The sequence below is a fragment of the Pipistrellus hanaki genome (genome assembly GCF_964339955.1).
Source record: "Pipistrellus hanaki genome assembly, chromosome: 17".
Lineage (NCBI taxonomy): Eukaryota > Metazoa > Chordata > Mammalia > Chiroptera > Vespertilionidae > Pipistrellus > Pipistrellus hanaki.
This window is the reverse complement of record NC_140519.1, coordinates 9,989,237-10,014,254: the sequence shown is the minus strand read 5'-3', so window position 1 is coordinate 10,014,254 and position 25,018 is coordinate 9,989,237. Positions and strand designations below refer to the sequence as shown.

At 40.5% G+C, this 25,018-nt stretch overlaps 2 protein-coding genes across 5 annotated transcripts in view; one reads left to right on the top strand and one right to left on the bottom strand.

Annotated features, from left to right (window-relative positions):
• The window catches only part of TATDN1 (TatD DNase domain containing 1), a 30,093-nt gene extending 5,078 nt beyond the window's left edge, over positions 1-25,015 (bottom strand). Inside the window, exons 1-9 of one of the 4 annotated variants that reach the window (XM_084864878.1) lie at positions 24,919-25,015; positions 17,616-17,681; positions 15,148-15,197; positions 10,762-10,902; positions 8,240-8,383; positions 8,114-8,156; positions 5,704-5,789; positions 5,580-5,620; positions 3,763-3,839 (exon numbers count right to left, since the gene is read on the bottom strand). In XM_084864878.1, coding sequence (XP_084721004.1) covers positions 3,763-3,839; positions 5,580-5,620; positions 5,704-5,789; positions 8,114-8,156; positions 8,240-8,381 — 389 coding nt within the window. In that variant the 5' untranslated portion in view covers positions 8,382-8,383; positions 10,762-10,902; positions 15,148-15,197; positions 17,616-17,681; positions 24,919-25,015. Of the gene's footprint in view, positions 1-3,762; positions 3,840-5,579; positions 5,621-5,703; positions 5,790-8,113; positions 8,157-8,239; positions 8,384-10,761; positions 10,903-10,964; positions 11,117-15,147; positions 15,198-17,615; positions 17,682-24,918 lie in introns of those variants that run through there. The other 3 variants (XM_084864881.1, XM_084864880.1, XM_084864879.1) reach the window with 3 other exon arrangements.
• On the top strand, positions 22,223-22,914 carry LOC311612112 (oxidized purine nucleoside triphosphate hydrolase-like). The gene has a single exon (XM_084864885.1). The coding sequence runs from the start codon at positions 22,265-22,267 to the stop codon at positions 22,733-22,735; it is 471 nt and encodes a 156-aa protein (XP_084721011.1). The 5' UTR covers positions 22,223-22,264; the 3' UTR covers positions 22,736-22,914.
• Positions 25,016-25,018: the final 3 nt, after the last annotated feature.

Below are 25,018 nucleotides of genomic sequence, written 5' to 3'. Positions count from 1 at the left end.
AAATCTACATTAGCAAAACTCACTTTGGTTTTTATAGGTTTCCCTTTTTTAATATAATTTTATTTTAGTAGGATTTAGGAGGGTGGGATTGAAATGTTTGTCTAGTTTACCATAAGTACCAGCCTTTTAATTAGTGTTCTCTAGAAGAAAACAATTATTTTCAGCCATCTTAGTACTTGGTCAATGCAAATATTTTCTAAAATATATTGACATGCTCAGTATTGAGGGGAAGCAGAGTTTGCCACTGCAAATATGCCTCTGCGATATTATTTGAAGCTGGTTATTTTTAAAGAAAAACCTTTGATGTTTCTCCCTAACTAAGAGAATTTAGAAAGAGGATCTGCTCCAGTGAGGGAGCTATCATCATAACAAGTTTGATATGAACTAAGTATAACATAGGAACCTATCAGCAAGGCCCATCTGACCAAAGTCCTGTCTGTCCCATTGTTAAAGAAGGCCCAAGGCCCAGCAAATATTTGTTTACCAAACATTTGCTTTTCCTCTCCATGTGAGCTGCTCCTCCCTTCTTAGCTCAAGATGGCTGTATCAGCTTCCTCTGTCCTCATTCTCAAGGAACTCCCATATATACCTACATAATAAGTTTGAATATTTTCTCTTATTAATTTGTCTCATGTTAATTTGATTTAGAATCCAGGCAGAATAACTTAAAGGGTAGAAGGAAAATTAAATTTTCTGCTCCCACCGTTTGGATACTAAATTTAAAACTTGTCATCAAATTAACAATTTGCATATTTTGATCTCATGAAATCATGTCTGACTTAAGACTTTCCCAACATGTTCTCCATGTTTGTAAAAATTGATCAAGACAAAGAAATGAGGGAGAGATTAACTAATGAACTTATATGCATAGCCCATTGGTAGACAATATAGTGAGGGAGAAGGCCTGGGGAGGAGGGTGGATGATGGTGTCTAAGGAAGAACAACAGATGTGGTCAAGTTTAAAACTGGCCCATTTTCGGGGAGGTAGGGAGGTGCATATAATTTAATCATTAGAAACCAAACTTTGTTATAGATAGTATAAATTACCATACTGCAGAAGCTCAGATTAAGACTAAAATAATTAAATTTCAAAACAAGACAAAAAAATACAGAGTGACTAAATGATTAATTCAGTTAACACAGGGAGGAAAAACGCTTAAGTCTTTACAAACTTGAGATAATTTAGAAATATTTGAAACAGACTTCTAGTTCAAATGGGTAGAATAAAAGCCTTCTACCCCTGTCTCTGGAAAGCCATCCCAAAATAACAAAAGGAAAAAAAACCCAGCATTTTTAAAAAAATATATATTTTATTGATTTTTCAGAGAGGAAGAGAGAGGGATAGAGAGTTAGAAACATCGATGAGAGAGAGACATCAATCAGCTGCCTCTTGCACACCCCCCACTGGGGATGTGCCCGCAACCAAGGTACATGCCCTTGACCGGAATCGAACCTGTGACCTTTCAGTCCGCAGGCCGACGCTCTATCCACTGAGCCAAACCGGTTTCGGCAAAAACAGCATTTTTTTAAAATGAAACTAGGAAGCATTTCTAACACCTAATCAAAATACATAGTTGATGGAGAATTGATAAATAACCTATATTTACCTGCTAAGCAACTTAAGTGCTATATGCCTATAGAGAGAAATACTGAAGACAAACTAATTCACCCAAGAAAGTTCTAAGAACTGGAAGAACCAGGATAAGGCAGGAGACAAAGGGGGGACTGTTTGAAAAGTCAGGGTAAAGAGCAGATGGGACTCCCAGATTACTTTCCCATGAACTAGTGCAGAGATTATTACTTCTGCCCCCACCCCGGGAGGAGGAGATAGGAGAGGGAGAGATGTGTACAGTCTCAAGAATTTAAATCAGATTCCAGACTGGAGAGCAAGCAGAGGAGTGCAGGGCATGCATGGACTGAAAATGGAGACTGAAATCCTCTCTCCAACCAACCCTCCCCTGCTTCAGAACAGGCAGGTTTATGACTCTCCACTCCACTATTCCAGCAGGGAGCAGAGGATCCTCTCTGGAGACCCTGGGCCCACGGGAAGAGCTCCACAAGCTGGCATTTAGGAGCCCTTGCTGAGAATGTCGGCTGGCCACCTGGCTGGCTGCCAATTGATAGGCTATCTCACCAAGGAGCTTCCAGTCAGCTTTTTTCTTCTTTTAACTTTTACAGTATACTGGTCAGAACAGCCTGACATTTGAAGAAAGCCTCCATTATGATACAGATTAAAACAACAAAAGGGGGAAAGGAATTTGGAGCATTTTTTGGCAAACATAACTTTAAAAAACTAATTCTTCAGAGAGTTGAGAAGATGCTGCAGAAAAAATATCAAATGGAAGCGTTCAGAGTTGTGTTTTTTTTAATCCACTATCGAGGCAAACTTTCAAGAGGGAAAAGTAGAATAAAGCCACTTTCAAATGTATTCCATCAACACAAAACGAATACATGAGATCTAAAATTAGTCCTATCACAGAAGAAATACTAATCCAACAAGCAGCAAGGAGGAAGGGTCTGGAAGGAATGGAACAATCATCATCTAGGCAGGTTTCCTCGTAGTGAAAAAACATAAAGGCTTTTTAGAGATGTTGCAAAGCATAAGAAGCTTAGTTTTGAAGAAAGCCAAGTAAACAAAAATATGAGGAAAGATACTCTAGGAAAATTAAAAAAAAAAAAAAAAAGCGGTACGCCACATGGTTTAGCAGTCAACAATATACAGATATAATTAAAACACTATGCATAGAACCAAAAATCCTGAATAACTAAGGGGACTATGGAAGGTATTGTAGGTGGGGGAACAGTATGGAATATGGACTTAAATTCTCATATACCTTCATGAGAACAGGTAAAGGGAATGAATGAATAACAATGCATATTAATTAGAAGATGACAAAAACAGTGATGTGATTGCCTCTGGAAAAAATGACTCTGTAGTTTGTTTAAAGCCTCTTAGTACTACTAGACTTTTGCTTCCATAGGCATATAGTCCTTCGAATAGTAATAAATTAACCACATAACTTAAAATACTAGAACATTTAAGTCAGAACTCCATAGCAAACAAGTAAATTTCATGATTCTATTTCCTAAGATTGTAGTAAAAAAATCAAAAATAATTTTAAGGAAATTAAACACTAATGACGGAAAGTAATCTTATACTATTTTGCAATTTATTTAATGACCTACACTGACATCCTATAAAGAGACACTGGTGGAGGCTCACCAAGTGTGGAAGAAATGAGCCTGTACTGGGTGTGAGGTTTAGTTTGGCCTAAGAGCAGAAAGGTCACTGAGTGAAGAGCCAGAAGACACTGGTCCTCACACTTTATACCTGTGTTTTATAAATATATAAAGTTACTTTATACCTGTTTTTTAACTTCTTTAAGCCCCAGTTAATTGACTTACAGAAATATAATTATGTCATAGTACAACCTTTTCCCCATTGTCAGTCATCACACACACACACACAATGAGTAACAGGTATGTTTTAAAGCGACAAAATAACCTAAAAATAAACTGCACTGCTACAGAAAACTAGCTGCTGAGCTCAAAATTATTTTCCATTATTGGAATACATGGTAGCAGTTTTTAATGTTCCAGCTTTAACTTGTAATAATACTATTTCATTTTCTACATAACTACTGAAATTTTCAGGCCAGGGTCAATGCAAAATACAAACTAAATTAAAAAATTCGTATCAGCAATTCACTGTAACAATTTAAGGAATCTGCGTAATATGTTAAAAAACAAAACAGAACCTACCAACCATTAAATCCTATATAGAGATCCAAGTCAACCAAAGCAGCTGCTGTTTCCTTGGTACCATCAAATGAATGCACCTAAAAACATACAGACATAATTCTATTATAATTAATCACTCTTCCTTTAAAATTCTAAACAAGATTAATAAGATTTTCTAAGCAAAAATATAGGTGCATTAAGGATTTTGAACCACAAGATTTCAAATGTGGCCTCTACAATTTTTATTTTCAATTGTAACCCGTTATCATGAGAGGAGAAGGAAGTACATTTCTGCCTTTGTGGCCCCTGTGGCTGTCTTCACTGGCATTAGGGCATGTGTACATTACAGCATGCATCTCCAGGAAGGAGGATCGGACTAGGGAACCACATTCTTTGGCAAAAGCATGAGGAAAAAATTAGAAATGCTATAAAATACTATAAAACTATTAAATATTTTTAAACGTTCAATTTTCAGTTAGAAATTCCTTTTAAGAGGCAACTTTTAAGACAAAGAGGTAAAAATGTTGCTAAAAGTCAATATTAGCTCAAAAGGCAAAAAAAAAAAAAAAAATGTTTTTTCTCCTTCAAAGATATAGGAGATAAGGTATAATTTTCATAGTATTTATGTAATCAAAACCAGTAACAACACCACTCCTTTAAACACACTTAGCCAATGATATCAAATTAATACTGAGCTTCGAGTCAGAATACACTAGGTAACAAGTTTCTGAACAACGGAACTATTTACACAGATGCCCCAAAGGGTTTATTTTTATCCTCAGCATTTTCCTCTGACTAGAAAACACAGCCTCCAACAGTTTCAAATAGTTTTAAACGTAACTCCATATAAACCATTTCAGAGAATTATTCTTTATTTGAAATTTTTAAATAAAAGTTAAGTTGGATTTGCTGTTACTCTTTTTAAAAACTATTATAGAATCATCCAAGTAAATTCTTATTTAGAAATAAAGTAAATGGGCTGAGAGGTAGAGCCTGAAGGTTTAAGTGCCACCAGTAATACCAAGAGCATTAAAGAAAGTGTCTCTCAACTTCCACGTACTATTCCTAACGGATATATTACAGGGCCGGTAAGTTACAAATAAAAATGTGCACTGCAATGTTTAATACCACAGCAATGCAAAAAGCATGCATATCTCTAGTATGCATAAAATACGAGGTCAAGAGTTTAAGAGCATAAATACGAAATTGTCAAAGCAGTGCAACATGGGCATACAATTAGTGCAAAGTGCTATTTCCTCTGCCTAGATAACAGGTGTTTTTTTTATTGGAACCCAGCGAGTCTCTCCTTCTGTTATGTAAGAAAATTTACATATCTGAACATTTTTCTGAGGCAGATTTTCAACGGAGTCCATGATCCCCAAAAGATTAAAAATCACATGGATACTCGTGTTAAGTGGTGGGTAGATAATATTTTGGGAAAATGTCTCAAGATTAATGGCTAAAATGACCATAAAGAAGTACTTAGAATAGAAGCAGGTTACAGAAAGGAGAATGAGTATCTAAGTCAGAGTGATAATAGTGAATACAGCTGACAAGAAACTAAGAAGGCAAGCCTAAGTGAATGTTATTTTTAAGTATTATTAAAATTTATTTTGCTCAAAATAGAAAAGGCAGAGAAAAATATCATTGTTAAAATGAGTACAATTAGGGCTTTTCTATACTCATTTTTGTACTTTGAAGAAAGTAAATTTACATGTCCTTCAGAAAATGAGAGAGGAATCTTAGTAAGTTTATAACTGACATCTGAATTTAGAGATCAATCTTAATAACCAAGAAGCTTTTTTGCAGCATCTAGTAAAAACAACTCTTATACTTACTACTCCCCCTACACACCGATCTCTATTTCTTTTCATTATGTCTGTGAATTAAAAACAGAGAACTTTTAGCAAATAGCTAGATTTCTGCAAAAGTTAAATTCTAAATATTATAGCTTTAACTCACCCAAAAATTCAGCATGTGAGTTTCGGCAGTGAAGAAACATGGGTAGTTTTGTCTGATCTGAAAGTTCAAACTGTTTTTCAAAATATCTGCATAATCAAAAGTTTTTGTTAAAAATTTTATTTTAGCACGAGAAAAATAATTGTTAATGATCTTTCTTAAAGGAATTTTCCTAGAAATTTAGGGCAAAGATACTAAATTGAGACATTTAAAATATGCCAGGCTTAGCCAAAGGCTTTCACAACACCCATCTTCTGGAAAGGGGTACTTCATTTTCTGGGATTATAAAACTTTCAGAAATTTACCCTAATTAAGTAGTGCTTTACTATTGATCACCGGAAGTAAAGAGCTATAGAGTTTAAATTTAGAGGTGTATGGTATTTCCCTAAATAATTACTGTTAACTAGCTGTCCAACCAAATCTCAGCAAATGAAGCAGACACCATCCTATAATCTGTGTGGGACCCTTGCCCTGCAGAATGTGTTCGGTCGTGGAAAATACACAACTGGGCCCTTGCTCTGAGCTGGCTGAGCACCATCAGCAGGAGTCAGTTGACTCGTGAGAAGCCAGGCAGAGCTTTATTTATACACTCAGTATTTTCTATGTGCTGTTGTATAATTACTGCCATTGTACCAAAAGGATTCCCTTATAAACTAAATACAAGGAGCTGTTACTCATTCCTCTCTGTCAGCTTCTGAACTTTAGAATTGCTACTTCTTTCATTCAAAGAGCACATGCAATTCACAGTTCCAAATAGTTCTAAAGCCTTACTCTTCTCACACCACAGTCTTTGCCTCATGGAGGCTTATCTTGGCTGAAAACAGACACGAACGTGAATGAATTATGATCTGTGGGCTTAAGAAACCACTACAAATTTTTTTCTACTTAAATGTGAATACGTAAACTTAGGATTAAGTGAGAGCTGACCTACATAATATTTAAGAGAGAGAAAGGGATTAGTGATCCTGTGGGTAATCACATGAGCATCCTTGAGAAACACAGCAAATAATTATGTCACTAACTAAACAGTTCTGACACAGTTACAAAGATTAGAGAACTGAAAGAAAGACTTTGCAGAACATTAATGTAATCCATCCCATGTCAGTTGGTTATGAACTTTCATGCTCCAGGAATTCTGGAGCTTGAAGTTTAGGGTGTGACAGAATCGCTACTCAATTGGATTCTTGCTACAGGCATTTTCAACTGGGCTGGACATATGGGGCTGTTTGTGGCAGGAAAGGGAGGGGGAGAAAGTACAGTATACTTTTGGCATAACTTGAAAAATCCCTTCAAGCCATTGGCTTAATCAAGATCATATGACAAAATGGTTAAGTATTATGAGAAAAAATATTATGATAGAGCTAGATGGTATCTTAAAGAATTTGATCCAGATTCCTTGCTCATATGTAAGTAACTAAGTAAAGAGTTGTTTATTCTTAAATGGCCGTAGGGACAGATATTATACTTTATTCACATTTTTTACTATTGAGTTCCTAGCAGTTTCTGGCACATATAACTCTCTAAACATTTGCTGAATGGTAGAATAACTAAATTAACCTTCTTTAGAAGCTCATTCTAATATTTTACCATCTAGACCAGGGGTCTTCAAACTACGGCCCGCGGGCCACATGCGGCCCCCATGTGGCCCCCAGGGGAGTCTGATCCTGCCCGCCAGGTTTTTTGGGCAGTGAGCGCAGCCAAGGTGTTACAGTATAGTCCGGCCCTCCAGCTCTCTGAGGGACCGTGATCTGGCCCCCACTTTAAAGTTTGAGGACCCCTGATCTAGACAAGACATTGTTTTTGAAATTCAACAAAATGCACATCTTCAATTAAGCCTATGACCTAAATTTTCTATTCAGCCTATAACACTACCCACTAGTATGACAGGAGCTCCAACTAAAAGCTATAGGCAACGGGTATAGGAAGTCCCCAGGGCTTGTAAGCTTTGTTGTTTAATAAGAAGACACCACTCAACTGAGGTTAAAGATTCCCCTGCTCCAAAGAGACACTATCCAATGCCCAGCAAGAGGAAAATAAATGTTCTGGCTTTGGTCCTCTTTTTCATATCCTTTCTCTTAAATCCTATCCCCCACCAATATGGTTCATTTCATTGGAATGGTTCACGTATGAATGCATTAAGTCAACTAAAAGCAATACAAAGTCTCCTCTATATAAAACTCATCACTTATTTCTACCATTAAAATAAGATTAGATGGCTAATCAATCAGGGATCTAACCTTCGATCCTTTAGGAACACACGCAAGTATGCATGACATTTGTTTCATTTAACTATTGATATACAATGGAGAAAAAGAGACCCTAATGCTTAAAAGATACATATTCAGAATGATTAAAAGCTATTTAAAAAATTAAGATTTTTACAATAATTTCTAAAGTCAACAAATTTCCTTACTTGAGCTGAGTATCTTTGGGACAAAACTGTAGTCGGTCAAAATCTTCAAGACAAAAAAGAATAATTACTCATGACTTATACAGAATGTATTTTCAAGGTCACTCACAGAGCTGGGTTGGCACTTACCAAGTCCACATTCCCCTATTGCTACAACTTTTCCCTTGTTGTTTTCAGCAAGATTTAGCAACTCCATTAAGTAAATATCGGGGTCATTCTTTTCAAATTCATCACATCTTGTAGGATGACATCCAACTGTACTGAAAAACATATCTAGCACAAAATAATGTCCTAGGATTATTTTCAAAATATTTAATATGCATAAATGAGACTATAAATTTCAACTGGTTAATTTTTAATAGCCAAAAACTATTCAAACTATCAGATTTGCATTAATCATATAAAACTTTTTGGAATACCTTAAGATGAAAATTGCCTTAACATATTGATAAAAATAATGCAACTCTTCCCAGAGCATAGCCCTAGCCAGTATGGCTCAATGGATAGAGCACTGGCCTGCAGACCAAAGGGTCCTGGGTTCAATTCCGGTCAAGAGCACATACCCTGGTTGCAGGCTCCTCCCCAGTCCAGGCCCTGATCGGCTCATGAGGAGGCAACCAATCGATGTATTTTTCTCACATCAATGTTTCTGTCTTTCCCTCTCTTTTCCACTCTCCCTAAAAATTAATGGAAAAATATCCTCAGGTGAGGATTAACAACAGAAGCAAAGCCTGGTATATACTGAGACCCGAAGAATGGAAAATGAAACAATTTACTATAGAATTAACTGTCAATAAATAAAAGTAAAGCTCACTTATCTGGAGGCCATACTTTTTGACAGCTCTAACTATATAGAATACAAAGATGAAGCCAAAGGGTTTTTGAGTGGCTTACGGTGCAGCTGAGCCCATGGGAAAGTGGAGCCTTCCTGGGACTGATGCAGATGTTTACATAAAAAGGGAGGCAGAGCTTTGAAAGTGGTGAGAACACAGGTAGACGGAGAGGAGTGGAGAGGGCTATCATTGGAGATCTGAGAACTTTTTAAAATGTATCTGTTTGCCGAAGCCGGTTTGGCTCAGTGGTAGAGCGTCGGTCTACAGACTGGAAGGTCCCAGGTTCGATTCCAGTCAAGGGCATGTACATTGGTTGCGGGCACATCCCTGGTAGGGGGTGTGCAAAGAGGCAGCTGGTCGATGTTTCTCTCTCATTGACGTTTCTAGCCCTCTCTCTCTCTCCCTTCCTCTCTGTAAAAAATCAATAAAATACATTTTATTTTTTTTTAAATATCTGTTTGGAGATAAAAAGTATGGAAGACAATATTCTCATCACCTAAAAGCTCTGGCAAGATGACTACTTTTATGACCTTAATCACTATGAAAAAGTAGAAGTGGATCCTGAAGCGATTTCCATAAACAATAGCTTTTAATAAGTCAGTTATTTTGAAAAATAACATAGAATGCCTAATTTTTCAGTGTCCAGTAGATAAAGCAAACCTCACCCCCCCCAAAAAGTAATGAATTTTCAAGTAAATGAATGCCAGATAAAGGCGGTATCCTAGCTAATAAGAGTAATATGCAAATTGACCATCACTCTAACACACAAGGTGACTGTCCCCATGTGGACACAAGATGGCCACAAGATGGCCAGCAGGAGAGGGCAGTTGTGGGTAATCAGGCCAGGCCAGCAGGGGCTGGCAGCTGGGAGGGACCAGGCCTGCAAGGGAGGGCAGTTGTGGGTGATCAAACCTGCAGGGGATGGCAGTTAGGGGAGACCAGGCTGACAGAGGAGGGAAGTTGGGGGCAACCGGGCCTGCAGGTAAAAGCAGTTGGGGGAGGGGGGGGTAGGGAGGGAGACCTGCCAGGTCTGCAGGGGAGGACAGTTAGGGGTGACCAGGCTGGCAGGGGAGAGCAGTTAAAGGCAATCAGGCCGGCAGGGGAGCAGTTATGCATCAATCAGGCTGGCAGGGGAGTGGTTAGGGGGTGATCAGGCTGGCAGGCAGAAGTGGTCTGGGGCAAGCAGGAAGGCAGGCAGGTGAGCAGTTGGGAACCAGCAATCCTGGATTGTGAGAGGGATGTCTGACTGCCCGCTTAGGCTTGATCCACGGGGATCAGACCTAAACAGGCAGTCGGACATCCCTCAAGGTGTCCCAGATTGGAGAGGGTGTAGGCTGGGCTGAGGGACACCAACACCCACCCTCCCTCGTGCATGAATTTTGTGCACTGGGCCTCTAGTTTTATATAATTAGGATTTCTTTAGGAACCAATTCCAAAATTTTATAGATTTTAAATAACTGCAGAATATATGAACATAAAATACAGGATGGATTATGTAGTATAGTATTACTTGCATTCCTGGGCCTTACAATGTCTGGTCTGCATAATATTTAATAAATTATTTTTCACAGCTTAGGTTAAAAAAGAGCAAATAAGCAATTCACCTTAGACACATTACAACATATACACAAAAGTTCTGTATCAGGAACATCTGAGGTTAAATTATATACCTGGTGACCTTAATTCTGATTAACTGAAATCTTAATCCTTATTAAGTTCTATGCCAATGGGCACTTAGAATTTTTCATCATAATCATATTCCATTGAAATCAGTCTATTCTCCTGTTGTTTCTACAGTCATGATCCATTGTATTGTACCTGAAGCAGTTCTCAGAAAGATTTCTTCAAAATAAATTAATTCATATTTGCTTTTGGAAAAAGTAATATGAGGATACCATTTGTTTGTGCCAAATGGAGTGCATCTTTACTGTCTTGTAGATTTCCACCTGTAATCATAAACTGAAATAGAAATAAAATAAGCCCACTTGAACAAGCTATCAGCAATTGTTCCACAAACATACCTCCTCCTTTCTGCTTTTTTCCAGAATGCTTTTATCTGTCACACACCTCCCATTCCTTTAAAGTTCAACTGAAGGATCATCTCCTATATGTAGAGTGGTCCGTCTACTCCTCTCCACGCAGACACACAATACACAGAATTCATCACTCCCACCTATTGAAATGCATTCACGTCTGTCTGTCCTATTATACCATGAGTTCCTTGAAGGCACAGATCAGATTGTGAAACATTACAAAAGACTAAATAACTAAAGACCTCCAATTTTAGAATTCTGTTCATCTAAAGCAGTGATTTCAGAGGGCTGAGTAATTCAGCAGTTCTCCCAAGTGTCAGCGCAGAACCCCAGGGGATATATGAGGTCAAATCATTTTCATAATACTGTGATGCTGCTTCCTTTCACACTCTCATTGTCAGTGTGCACTGAGGTATTCCAGAGGATACAGAATGTGTAGTATCATGACAGATTGCAGACACAGATATCTTCTATTAAGCCAGACATTAAAGAGATGTAAAAAAAAATGCAGAACAGCCCTAGTAGGTTTGGCCCAGTGGATAAAGCATAGACCGTGGACTGAAAGGTCTCAGGTTCGATTCTGCTCAAGGGCATGTACCTTGGGTGTGGGAATATCCCCAGTGGGGAATGTGTAGGAGGGCAGCTGATCAATGTTTCTAACTCTTCCCTCTCCCTTCCTCTCTGTAAAAAAGTCAAAATATATATATATATTAACCCTTTGCACTCCACTGTCCCCTCTCAGTGGACATCGGAATTCTAGCATATCACTCGGATGTCCCCTCTCAGGGGGGACATTGCAGTTTATTAGTGATTACGGGGAATTGAGTTAATTCAACGCCCGTTTCCGCCGCAAAGTAGCGTCGAGTAGCTGGTAGCCAATGTCCAGAATGGTTCGGAGAGCAAAGGGTTAAATGCAGAACAATTCCATTCATGTTACTAAATTATTTGTTTTGAAAATGTTTTTCATAAAAATTTACTATCTTATCTAATAAAAGGGTAATATGCAAATAGAGTGAACTGCAGAACAATCGAACAGCCAAAGTGTAATGTGCTAAGGCTGCTCATCTGCTCGCTATGACAGGCACTGACCACCAGGGGGCAGACAGCTGACCAGTCGCTATGATGTGCACTGACTACCAGGGGGCAGATGCTCTGACCAGTAGGTTAGCTTGCTGCTGGGGTCCGGCGGATTGGGACTGAGTGATATGGGCCAGACACGCCCTGGAGCCCTCCTGCAGTCCCTCCCCGACCCGATCACGCACTGGTGGGGTCCTTCAGTCTGGCCTGTGCCCTCTCAAAATCTGGGATCTCTCAGGGGATATCAGAGAGCGAGATTCAGCCTGATCCTGCAGGCCACTTCCCTTGGAAAGGCACCAGATGCAGGGCTCATGGCTGGCAAGCACTGCAGTGGCAGCGTGAATCTCTCTCAATTTGGACTGATCGGGCGTGAGCCCGAGGCAGGCACAGTGGGGCCAGGATGAGTGGGAGCTGCAGGTAGGAGCTGCAGGCAGCGTTGGACTGCGGGTTTCAGCCCAATCCCTGCAGGCCACCCAAAGGGACCCCACCCACACAGGAATTAGTATGCTGGGCCTCTAGTTTGTTATATAATGGCATTATTTTTAAATTAATTAATAAATCGATATTTAAGTTTTTACCAGTTTTAATTTCTAATACAGTATATAGCAACAGATAAATCCACATAAATAAAAAGCTCTTTGGGGTCCACAATAGTATTAGAGAACATGAAGGGAATCTGATACCAAAAGCTTAAAAATCACTGGGTTTGTTGTAATGATGAATTCTTTGTAGGGAAATTTATGGCTCTTGGCAAAGAAACATACTTCTACAGAGATAGCCACTACTTAGAACACCATCTCTGCTAATTTGATTAAAGGAAAATGCCACTAAAGAGCTACTAGTATGTGTTGATGGTGACTGCTGAGGCAGTGCTGTTTAAGTGACATTCTTGTAAAGATGTCAAGTACAAAGACATATTATTCTTAAAAGCATACTTTAAGAGTTTCACTGAGCTTAGATGAAGAATTCATTGCAGAAACACACCTAAAGAGGAAAAAAGACAAAACATCAGAGGAAAGCCCAGCTAGCATGGCTCAGTGGTTGAGCACTGACCTATGAACCAGGAGGTCACAGTTTGATTTCCAGTTGGGGCACATGTGGGCTCAATCTCTAATGTGGGTGTGTAGGAGGCAACCAATCAATGATTCTACCTCATCATCGATGTTTCTCCCTTCCTCTCCCTTCCTCTCTGTAATTAATAAAAATATATTTTTTAAAAAATGAGAGGAAGTACAAATGATATATTAACATTTTCATATAGCAAATTAAACTTTTAATATGATAAACATTGGGAATTCAGAGCCATAATTAAGTCCTCAACTGCTTCTCAAACATAGGATATAAGATATTAAAAAATACTGCGAGGCTTTAGTAACACTACCTAATTATTTAATGCAAGACCAGGTGTCCACATTCAGAATTTCAATTATATAAAATAGCTTCTAATCAAATCTACTTTTTATTTTATCTCTAACTTTCCCAAATAGATGAAAAAATTAGGGCAAGACTATAAGACATAGTATTCTTTATCAGTTTACAATATGATGATGATAAAATGGTGGTTTCCATCATTTAGCCTATATAATAAAACCCTAATAATGCAAATCGACTGAGAAGCAGAACGACTGGTTGCTATGACGCACACTGACCACAAGGGAAAGCTCCTATGTTGAGCATTTAAGCCAGGGAGCAGGCCTAAGCGGGCAGGTAGACATCCCCCAAAAGGTCTCAGACTGTGAGAGGGTGTAAGCCAGGCTGAGGGGACACCCCCTGCCCAGTACACGAATATCGTGCATTGGGCCTCTAGTGTGTGTGTGTGTGTGTGTGTGTGTGTGTGTAAAAGACTAACATGCAAAGTGTCCCCTTGGAGTTCGACCAACCAGGAGTTTGACCACTAGCTGTGACATGCACTGACCACCAGAGGGTGGTGTGGAACAAAGGCAGGCCCTGGCCAGCAACTGGCAGCAGCTAGAGACCCTACCCATGCATGAATTTCCTGCACTAGGCCTCCAGCAAACATTATAAAGGTTATGTCTGACACAATAACAAGTACTTTGCATTCCATATTTTATTTAACCTTCACAACAACTCAAGTAGGCACTATATGATTCTCCATGTATGGATGAGAAAACAGGTCTAAAGAGATGAAGCTCCCAGGTTACAAAGCTATAAAGAATAAAGTTGAGGTTGGAAGCCAGGTTTGTGATGTCCTGTTGTTCCTAAATCTGTGTGTGTGTGTGTGTGTGTGACTAGAATGTTAAGATTAGACTATTCATGGCCGACACATGAAAATTTAGGGGCTTGATATTTCAAAGTGTGCAGAAAAGCATTTCATAAAGTGAAATGACCACACAAGGAGAAGGTAGTGTTGTAACTTTCATCCTTTCTTATTACTTATGACAAATAACATAGTTTTAGAGCTGGAGACTGCCGAACTCAGTCAGCAGTGTCGCTTTTTAAAATGGAAACTACTCAATGTAGAAGCAGTGGCCACCAAGTGTGCTGATACCACACTACTATAGAACTCTCTAAAATAGTAGGCATTTTCCTAATCAAATTATTGCTAAAAAATGAAAATGTCCCCTCAGTTACTTGAAATTGTATACTCACATATTATATAAAAAAAGATACATGTCTTTTTTATGATTGCTTACCTCAATAAATATAAAGTATGTCATAAAATGTATTTAAGGTTACCTCTTCAGATGCCTGGTATTTCAGACAGGCTTTGAAAAAAATTTCAGAGAGATTTTGCTATTTCTGGTCACATGGAAGAATTAACTACCCACGAGGCTTGTGTCATTTAAACTGCCGTGAACAGAACATGCTGACATACTTCATTTCATTAACTTGATAATATTACATATTAACAGTATATACTCAAAAGAGCCAAGTGTGATACTGGTGTTTTCCCTTCTATTCAGCAGTATTTTAACCAAATTTAATATTTTTTTGTTTAATTTTTTATTTATTTATTAAGGTATCACATATTTGTCCTAATCCCCCCATTCCCATCCCAAACCCCTCCCCACACATGTCCCCACCCCAAAATTTAATTTTTTTAAATAACTCAACAATATAAACTAGATGTTACCTTTTTAACACCAATTTGGACAGCTCTCTGTATTACATCCTGTAAGTCATCTGTAAAAGATGAACCCCAAAGTAAGAGGGCCTGGTAAATAAAACTCCATTTATCTATAAGTCACATTTACTAAATCAAAATCAAATTAATACTATTTAACAAGTACTTAATCTATAAGAATAGAATATGATAATCTTAGAAAAAGGAATACATATAAGGCAAACTAGATGAAGTTATTTATTTATTTGTATTTTTATTCTGTTGGCCAAGAGTCAAAAGTGACAAAATTCAGAGGTTCAAACTGAAGATGAATTTACTGACTATAATTTAAAACCATTTGCTTTGAATTTCAAACTTGTTGGTAGATTTTTAAAAATAGAAATCATTAAGATTATTTTTACTATGGCTTTTTAGAGTACACCTGTAATGCCCCCCAAAATATAGCATCTATTTTAAAATTTTAGTTAATGCTGTATTTCTATAATTACTATCCCCATTGAGGAAGATTAATTTTTTTTATTTTCTGACAGTTACTTTTTGCTTTTTTCCTAAAATTTATTGTATAACAACAAACTTTTGGGGGAGATCAATAGTAATTAATAAACTCCGAGAGGGCTGTAGCAAACTTAAACAATTATGTCATAAAAACTTATTTCCTAATTTTATATTTAAGCATCAGAGTAAATGTGATTGGAATTCAATTACTATTACTTCTAGAATAGCTAAAAAATTTAATTTAGACAAATAATTATCAACTTAGTGAACATATATAAGTAGGACAGTCAGTTTTGCTAATTGTTATACACTAGACACCTGATGCACGAAGATCTGTACAGAATGGGCCTTCCTTACCCTAGCTGCCAACATAGCCTTTGCTCCAGCCCAGAGCCGCCTTTCTGCCTCAGCTCCGCCTGGAGCTGCCTTTCCACCTTCCCATGCTGCCCAGGGCCTGGAGGGCTGGGGCAGTGCAATGACGCATCTTGCCCCTGGTCCCTGGGCGCTTGTATATGCAAATTTACCTGTCATCTTAGTTGGGTTAATTTGCACACTCACTCCTGATTGGGTGGTGGGCATCACGAAGGTATGGTCAATTTGCATCTTCTATATTAGTGCTGACTAGAATAATACTGATATTGATCACTATACACTTATTTCATAGATACACATATACAAACATACACACCCAGTCACAAAGCATGAACTCTAAGTGCTAGGAGGCAAAGAAAGCAGAATGTAATTTATTCAGTTTTAGTGAATAGTATAACTATACCATGTAAGTAACATCATCTAAACTTCTAAATGAAGTAGGAAAATTAAGTTTTGAGGTAAGATTAAGGAAAGCTAACATTTGCCTTTCTTTGTTCAAGGGACATCTACGTTTCCTATATTTAAATATTTCCCTTAGTATCAAGTGAGATTAACTTCTGAGCAGGTGAAATGTGCAATTCCATACCATCCAGACCCACAAAACCAAATTTTCCTATTTGTACTTACATAATGACAAATATAGTAATTTTCTGAGGCAATACACACAGGCTAATTTATTGGAAAAATTAAAAAACTTGTCACCATTGTTTCCTGCTTAGTCATGTAGCTGACATAATAAGCTTTTTAAAAATGAAATTGATGTGATAAATAGAAGCTATTTTGTTGTTGGCTAAAGCTTTCCATTAGTCTTGGAGGTACTATTCTTCCCACCTGTACTGCAGATGTGTAGGATCTAGCAGGACTGGGCTGGGAAGGGGGAGGGGCAAGGCAGGAGGAGGACTGAGTTCCCTAAACCACATTCCCACTTAGTCACCCCACTGGAATGTCTTATAAAACAGCGTTTTTCAACCGCTGTTCCACGGCACGCTAGTGTGCCGCGAGATGTTGCCTGGTGTGCCGTAGGTGCAGACAAGACAAGAATTTTATAATTTTTCACTATTTTGTTTACTTAATATTTCATAATAAAGTAATTATAAAATACTTTCTTTGTGTTTGATTCCTATTCAAGAGAATTACTTTATATATAGTCAATGTAGGCACAGAGTTAAATTTTTTAACATTTTCTAATGGTGGTGTGCCTCGTGATTTTTTTCATGAAACAAGTGTGCCTTTGCCCAAAAAAGGTTGAAAAACACTGTTATAAAAACCAGACATGATACTGATGTTCAACTGGACATTATTTTTAAATTATGTGCTCTTACTGTTCGATTGCCTGAAGACTAAACAATTACTGTTTGGCTTTTGAAAAGTTCCATATTTGAAATTATAAACTTCTTCAGATAAGGGCTTGATTCATTGTTATAACAGGTGCATTATAAGTGTTCACTATCACAGTTTGTCAGTTTAGCTTATAGATGTTTCACTTTGTTTACAGTTTATCCAAGATGCATAGTAAGTCTGATTTCAGTTGTAAGAGTGTATTATGCTTTTCTAGGTCTCCTTGAGGCATATCTTCATAGAGAAACTGTTTATTTCAATAAAACATTTACCTTGATGCTTTTGAATCCCCCTATAAATTCCTCTGAATACAGGATCTGTCAAGTTGATACCAATATCTGTGGAAAGCAAAATAAAAACAAATGATTAATCATGAAGAGCCTCTATGTGAAACCTTTTCTTTAAATAAAAGCTCATACTTTTCATCCTCACATTCATTCACTTCAACAAAACCTGAGTGTCTGCAGCTTGTCAGTCACTGTGTCACCGTGCTGGACACCTGGGCTACAAAGATGAGTGAGAGAGAATGCCTGCTGTCAAGAAGCTGGGACTTGGGAAGCAGACCCAGCGGCAGGCAATAAGAACACTGCAGGTAGACGGCGGTATTGTGGGACACAGAAGAGGAGCCCCTGGCCTAGCCTGGGAGCTGGCCCAGAGGCTTCCAGAGGGGTTCCTGAACCCAATCTGGAGGCTGTTAGTTACCCAGTAGAAGAGGGGAAACTGCAGACAAGAGGAAGCAAATTCATTGAGGATGCCCAGATCACAGGAGCAGAGCTTCTGGGGTGTGAAATAGCACAATGATTACGGAATAATAAGGGTTTCATATTATTTCCTGTAAGCTAGAACAACAGGCCATTCTAGCTGCAGGAAAAAAGTGTAGGGAAGGAGTGGCCAGAAAAGGTCAGACTCAGCTACTACAGACACTTGTCTTTAAAGTATCAGATGCAGCAAGAAGCACTGATGGCTTTAAGCAAAGGAGTAAGATTTGCATTCTGGACATCTCATTCTGGAGTCTTTGTGGAGGGAAGGGTTTGAAGGGAGCAAGGAGTCAGGACAGCTACTTGAAATAGGAAAGAGCTCACATTTACCATAAAGAGGACCTGGATTAGGGCAATGCAAGCACAGATGCAGAGAGAAGAACAAATTATTTCCTTATTGTTTACTCATCAATATTTATGAAGACCAACTCTGTGCCAAATAGCATGGTAAGGGGTTAGGGAACACAGAAATGAGTAAAGCCCAATACCAGTCCCACCCTCCAGAAATTTATATGGAACTATAAATATAATTGTGATATAATAAACTACACTGGAAGCAACAGAAGGCAAGAAATGCTTATCTTCACTGCTGTCCCTAGAACCTAGCACAATGGCTGGGTGAAAACAACATAAATGGAGCCACTTCAAAATGGAGGCAGAGCAGCCACTCAGAGCAACTGCCTCGCACATTTTAGTCCTCAAACTTTGGAATGTTTAAACTGGACAAAATAACTTTTGGGCTCGGCCAAACAATGGTATATTCCAACTACTAACTGATTACAAAGTTAACAGGAAAGCAGAAATCCTGATAATTCTTTAGAATTAGTACCACCATGTGTAGCTGAAGTATAACTTACACCTATAGAAATTCCCTCCTTAGCTCATTAACACCAACAGAAATTCCTTTCTTCTATCCCCTTACCTTTCTCACAATTATCCCTTGCCTTCACCCCATAATTGTAAAGCTATTTAGGTTTCTGCCTGAATCAGTGTTTCCCAGAAGTGCAATTCTTTTTTAACTCAAGTAAGTGCTTGTTGCCTCCAATCTTGGCTTTTTGTCCTTTCTTTTCATGGTGGCTTTTCACTCTAACAGCACGCTGTTAGCATGGGAGCACGAAAGGGAGGCAGTAACAGCTCCGGCGGTGTGGTGAGAAAGCTTCACAGAAGAGGTCGGTACTCTTGAAGCTAAAACTAATGGAAAGGGCATTCTGCACGCAGATGTGTGCAGGTATAAGCCTGCAAGGAATTGACTGAGCCTGTAGTGTCAAGGGAGAGCGATTTTGTAGCATCTCTCTTCTCCGAACTCCCCAGCCCACAGCATTTAGCAATGTCTGTATTCATTTCTAGCTGTCACAAACAGGAGAGTGCTGCTACCATGTTTCCCCGAAAATAAGACATCCTCCGAAAATAAGACCTAGCACATGGAAAGATAAGACATCCCCTGAAAATAAGACCAAGCGCAACTTCGGGAGGAAAAAATTAATATAAGACATTGTCTTCTTTTCGGGGAAACAGGGTAGCATCTAGGCTTCTGGCCAGGGATGCTGCTAAATAAGCTACAAGGCAGACAGGATAGCCTCTCACAACAAATCCTCATCCGATCCAAACCATTAAGTGCTCCTCCTGATAAATCCTGCTGCAGAGCACAAGAGCGCACCGGGAAGAACAGGACATGAAGTCAGACTGTGACGGCGTGGACAATACCAATGTCACCTTATTTACAATACATACCCTTGGGCTTTTAGCACGAGGACAATCTCCTAGTTTGTGGAGAGACAGCTGCCCATCAATAGACCCTACTCATTTTTGCCGAGTTCCAGCTTCTCTCGTATATTCTCACTCTGCTTCTGCCAAGCTGACCCTCACTGTGCTCTGCTGCTTCAACATTAAAACAGACTTTGCAAGAGACATGGAGAGAGTATTCCACAACAAGAGAAAAGCACAATGCAGAAAACTTCAAAGATGTGCAAGTATGTCAGTGGAGGGTGGGAGATGAATTCACAACAAGTACTATTAAAAGACTGTTAACACACAAATACTGATGATTATAAAACACAGATTCATTGAGGATGCCCAGATCACAGAAATCAGCGCCTACTTTCTTTCCATGAGGACAGGAATAAGACAGGGAAGGGGCAGAGTGGGAAAGGAAGCCCTGGAAGGAGCATCCACCAGATGCTCAGTAAGAGCACGGAGCCCTCCTGCATCTTTAGGCATTTCCCCTTTGTACAGCAGAGAAATTAGAATTTGTCCAAAGCAATCTTCCCCTAGAAAAGAAGTGAAAAACAAATGAAACCCAAACCAAGCAAGTATACTTTCTGATACTACTGTAATTTTAAAAGTGAATTAAAGATTAGCTTGGAGGCTCAATTATGAAGCATTTCCAATTTCCAAGTCCTTATCTCAACCCTAAGAGCATAGCTGCTAAATCCTTTTCCAATGCTTACACTGAGGCCAATTCCAGGCGACCCCATTCCCCTACAGCCCACCTCTTCCCAATGGGAGTCTCCCGGGCCCCAAGTCTCAGCAGACTTCAAAGATCTACATTCAGCTTTGGACCCAAGCGAGCAATGGGCTGTAGGGATATACTGCACAGCCACCAGTTTCTTCCCTTTTCTGCAAGAATCTCCTGTGAGCCCTACCTGTTTTGGCTCAGTGGATAGAGCGTCAGCCTGCGGACTGAATGGTCCCTGGTTCAATTCCGGTAATGAGTACGTGCCCGGGTTGCGGGCTCAGTCCCCAGTTGGGGGTGTGCAGGAGGCAGCCGGTGAGTCTCTCATCATTCTATCTCTACCTCTCCCTTGCTTTTTTCTTTCTGACATATGGTTTGTCTGAGGTGTATTCCTCAGCCTGTAATTAGAGCTGCTTTCTATGCTTTGATGAGTAGGCTCCATTACCTTAGTTAAGTTTGACGAATGCATTCAAAACATGCCACCCCAAAATACGCAGTTTTGGCATATGGGGTTTTTTGAGCTGAAGGCTCCTGAGAAATAGCAGGTGCGGAAAAGTTTTTCTCATTTCCCCCTTTCCAGCTAAAAGAAGGTCACAGTTTCCCATAAGAAAGGTGCCCTTCCTATACCAGGAAGAGGACATTCTTAACACCAGAGACTGCAAGTCAAAGTCATAGTGTAACTATTCAAACAAACCCAAAATAACCCTTATCTTCTCTTCCCTTCCCTGCATATTTCCTGGTCACTGTTCCACAATTTAAGTCCCTCTGTCTCACCACATCCTCTCTTACGCTTTTGGGCCTAACAGCTTCTTTGGGTCTTCATTTTCCATTTGAAGACTCCCATATATATGAACAAATAAAATTTGTATGCTTTTCTCCTATTAATCTGTCTTGTGTGTGTTTAATTCGTAGGCCCAGCCACCGAGCCTAGGAGGGTAGGAGGAGGTATTTCCTCCCCTACAGAGGCAAGTATCTTCTTTTCCTGATTCACTTGTTTCCTATAAGTTCTCCTTGATATGGGATGGCCTCTGTGCCTCCCTCTCTCCACCCACCTACTCACCCTATTCACCAGCACACAAGCACCTGCAGGGTGACTAAGAGAATTAACAAGTCGCCCTGGCCAGGTAGCTCAGGTGGTCAGAGCACCCTCCCAATTCACCAAGGTTGTGGGTTTGACCCCAGGTCAGGGCACATACAAGAATCAACCAATGAGAGCGTAAATAAGTGAAGCAACGAATTCATACCTTCCCTACCTCTCTCTCTTCCCCTTCCTCTTTGTATCTAAACATCAATACAGTACCTACAGCCCTGGCCAGTGTGGCTAAGTTGGTTGCTAGTTCGATTCCCAGTCAGGGCACATGCTCGGGTTTCGGGCATGCAGGAAGCAGCTGATCGATATCTGGCTCTTACAGTGACGTTCCTCTCGCCCCCTCTCCTTTTCTCTCTTTCTAAAAATCAATTTTAACTGTTTTAAAGATATTTTTAATGATTTCAGAGAGTACGGGAGAAGAAGAGTACCACTGGCTGGCTGTCTCCCACACACCCCCTACTGGGCATGTGCTCTGACCAGGAATCGAATATAGGTCGACACCCAACCACTGAGCCATACTGGCAGGGCAATAAAAATTATTTAAAACAATAGAACCAATAAATTAAAATTAAAAATAATTAACAAGTCGAGCGCGAGGAGCCTGGGCAGGGCCCAGGGACCATGGGCGCCTCCCAGCTCTACACCTTGGTGCTGGTGCTGCAGCCTCAGCGTGTGCTGCTGGGCGTGAAGAAGCAGGGCTTCGGGGCTGGCCGCTGGAACGGCTTCGGGGGCAAAGTGCACGAGGGAGAGACCATCGAGGCCGGGGCCAAGAGGGAGCTGCAGGAGGAGTGCGGGGTCACCGTGGACGCGCTGCACAAGGCGGGCCACATCACGTTCGAGTTCGTGGGGGAGCCCGAGCTGATGGACGTGCACATCTTCTGCACGGACAGCGTGCAGGGGACGCCCACGGAGAGCGAAGAGATGCGGCCTCAGTGGTTCCCCCTGGACCAGATCCCCTTCGCCCACATGTGGCCGGACGACAGCTACTGGTTCCCCCTCCTGCTCCAGAAGAGGAAGTTCCAGGGCTACTTCAAGTTCCAGGGCCACGACACCATCCTGGACTACAGGCTGCGCGAGGTGGACACAGTGTAGGCAGGACCACGGCCCCGCCCGCCCGCCCGTTGCGGTCCTCGCCCCTGCAGCCCAAGCACCAAAAAGGACAAAGCAGCTCCGGGCACCAAGCAGAACCAGGCCCGGGCTGTGTGTGTGGGACGTGAGTGGATGGGAAGGAAAATAAATGTCTTTCACCCTCAAAAAAAATTTAAAAAAAATAATAATAATTAACAAGTCAATATAAAGGGAACCACAGAATGTTCAAAATTGTCATCTGAAAGTATTCAATGTCCAAGAAAGTTCCAAGAAATAGGATACTAGCAGAAACTGCAGTTAAGGAAAGAATGGGCTTTGGAGTCGGAAATCTGGCATTAGGACTAATGAGCGGAACGACTGTGGGTAAATCAGTAGGCCCTCTGAGCCTGTTTCCGCACTAGTAAGGTAAGCATAAAATTTCTCCTTTCAAGGATGAAATGTGGCTAAATTTGGGAAATGAATGTGAATATAAAATGTAACTGTTATTATTATTACTGAGCACAGTATAAATTCTGTAGCATGCCAATAACAAATGGAATTTCAGTCACCATTACCTAGTCAGGCACACCTCATTTGATTGAGCTCCACAGATGCTGTGTGTTTTACAAATGGAAGGCAAGACCCTCCACCGGAAAATGACTGTGGTGGTCTGGAACTGAACCCACAATATCCTCTAGGCCAGGGGTCCTCAAACTTTTTAAAGTGGGGGCCAGATCACGGTCCCTCAGAGAGCTGGAGGGCCGGACTATATGAACTACTAATTCCTACTGTAACACCTCGGCTGCGCTCACTGCCCAAAAAACCTGGCGGGCCGGATCAGACTCCTCTGCGGGCCGCATGTGGCCCGCGGGCCGTAGTTTGAAGACCCCTGCTAGGGCTTTGCCCGTGCTGTCACACCACCTTAGGTGATTAACCTCCCAATCCAAGACTGCGTCCTTAAGTTGCCAGGTGTAAATTAATCTGTTTATACTCAGACTCATGTGCAACCACAGAAAAGTAAAAAAAAATTAAAAAGTCAAAATGCTATTTAGCTTGATCAAAATCTTGTAAATCGAAAAGTTTCTATCAGAAGTATGTCTGGTATTGATAAACTAAAAAAAAAAAAAAAAAAAAAAAAAAAGTAAAGAAATACTGTATGAGAATCAATTTCTATCCAGCTCCAGCCGAAGATAATAAACATCTTGAAAAACTAAGAAAGTGAGAGAGGAGTGAGATAGAATGACCGGAATTTAATAAAGGCAAAAAAAATGACTACTTCTGATTTGAGGAGGGAGGACAATTTGAGGGACTCATGTTTAGTAGCATGTCACCTAATCCGGCTCAATGTTTCTTTTCCATTTCTCTTTCTTTCGCTAGCTTTAAAAGCAGTACCGGCTTTACTGTGAAAAATGACCCCCAGTATTGATGAGTTTTACTTCTCAAAAACAAAAAACCCAAAGAAAACCACATTTCCTCACTGTGTAGGCGAATCATGTCTTATCACTGTCCCCTGTCATCTAGGCATGCAACGGGGCAGCAAACGGGGCATTTTAGAACTGTTTGAGACTTGCTTTGCCTCTAGATATACCTTCACGCTCACAGGAAATACAGAACATTAGAGAACAAGCTAGACACCACCACATACCAAACAAGGCGATTAGCCAGGAAGCTCCGGTCTGCACGCGGGAAAACTCAGCTCCGGACACTGCAGTCCCTGTCCCGCAGGGGCTAAGGTGACCAGACGTCCCAATGTTTAACAATTTGTCTCGCGTCGTTTTTTTTTTTGTTTTTTTTTAAAAAAAAGTCCAAAATATTTAAAAGATTCTTTCCAAAAATCGGGACTTTTTTTTTTTTTTTTTTAAACACCGCGGGACAAACTGTCAAACATCGGGACGTCTGGTCACCTTATCCTAGGGGCCTGGTGGTAACTATTCCTTCCCAAGGAGAGGGCAGTGGGGGCCGGCGCACGCGGGAAAGAGGAGACCGCAGTGACCGCCTGCTCTGTGTTTCAGTAATTGTGTTTTTTCTCTCTTTATTGACTCCGCACGCATTAGGGGCACACGATCTAACCGCCCCGCGCGAAGCCGGCGCCGCACGGAGAGGCGGGCAGGCCCGGCGCCCAGGGGCCGCGGGCGCCCGGTGAGCCTTCGGAAAAGCCGGAGCTCCCCCCGGCCCGGCGGCCGCGGCGAGGAAAACCAGGGTCTTACCCACGAACTTGTAGCGACTCATGGCTGCGGCGCCGGGCTCTCCTGGGCGGAAGCGGAAGTGGCTGTGGTCGCCCCGCCCTTCCTGCCTATGCCCCGCCCC

Bases quoted from the DNA above. Each gene is read 5' to 3' on its own strand.
- LOC311612112 (XM_084864885.1), top strand. From the start codon at position 22,265: ATGGGCGCCTCCCAGCTCTACACCTTGGTGCTGGTGCTGCAGCCTCAG.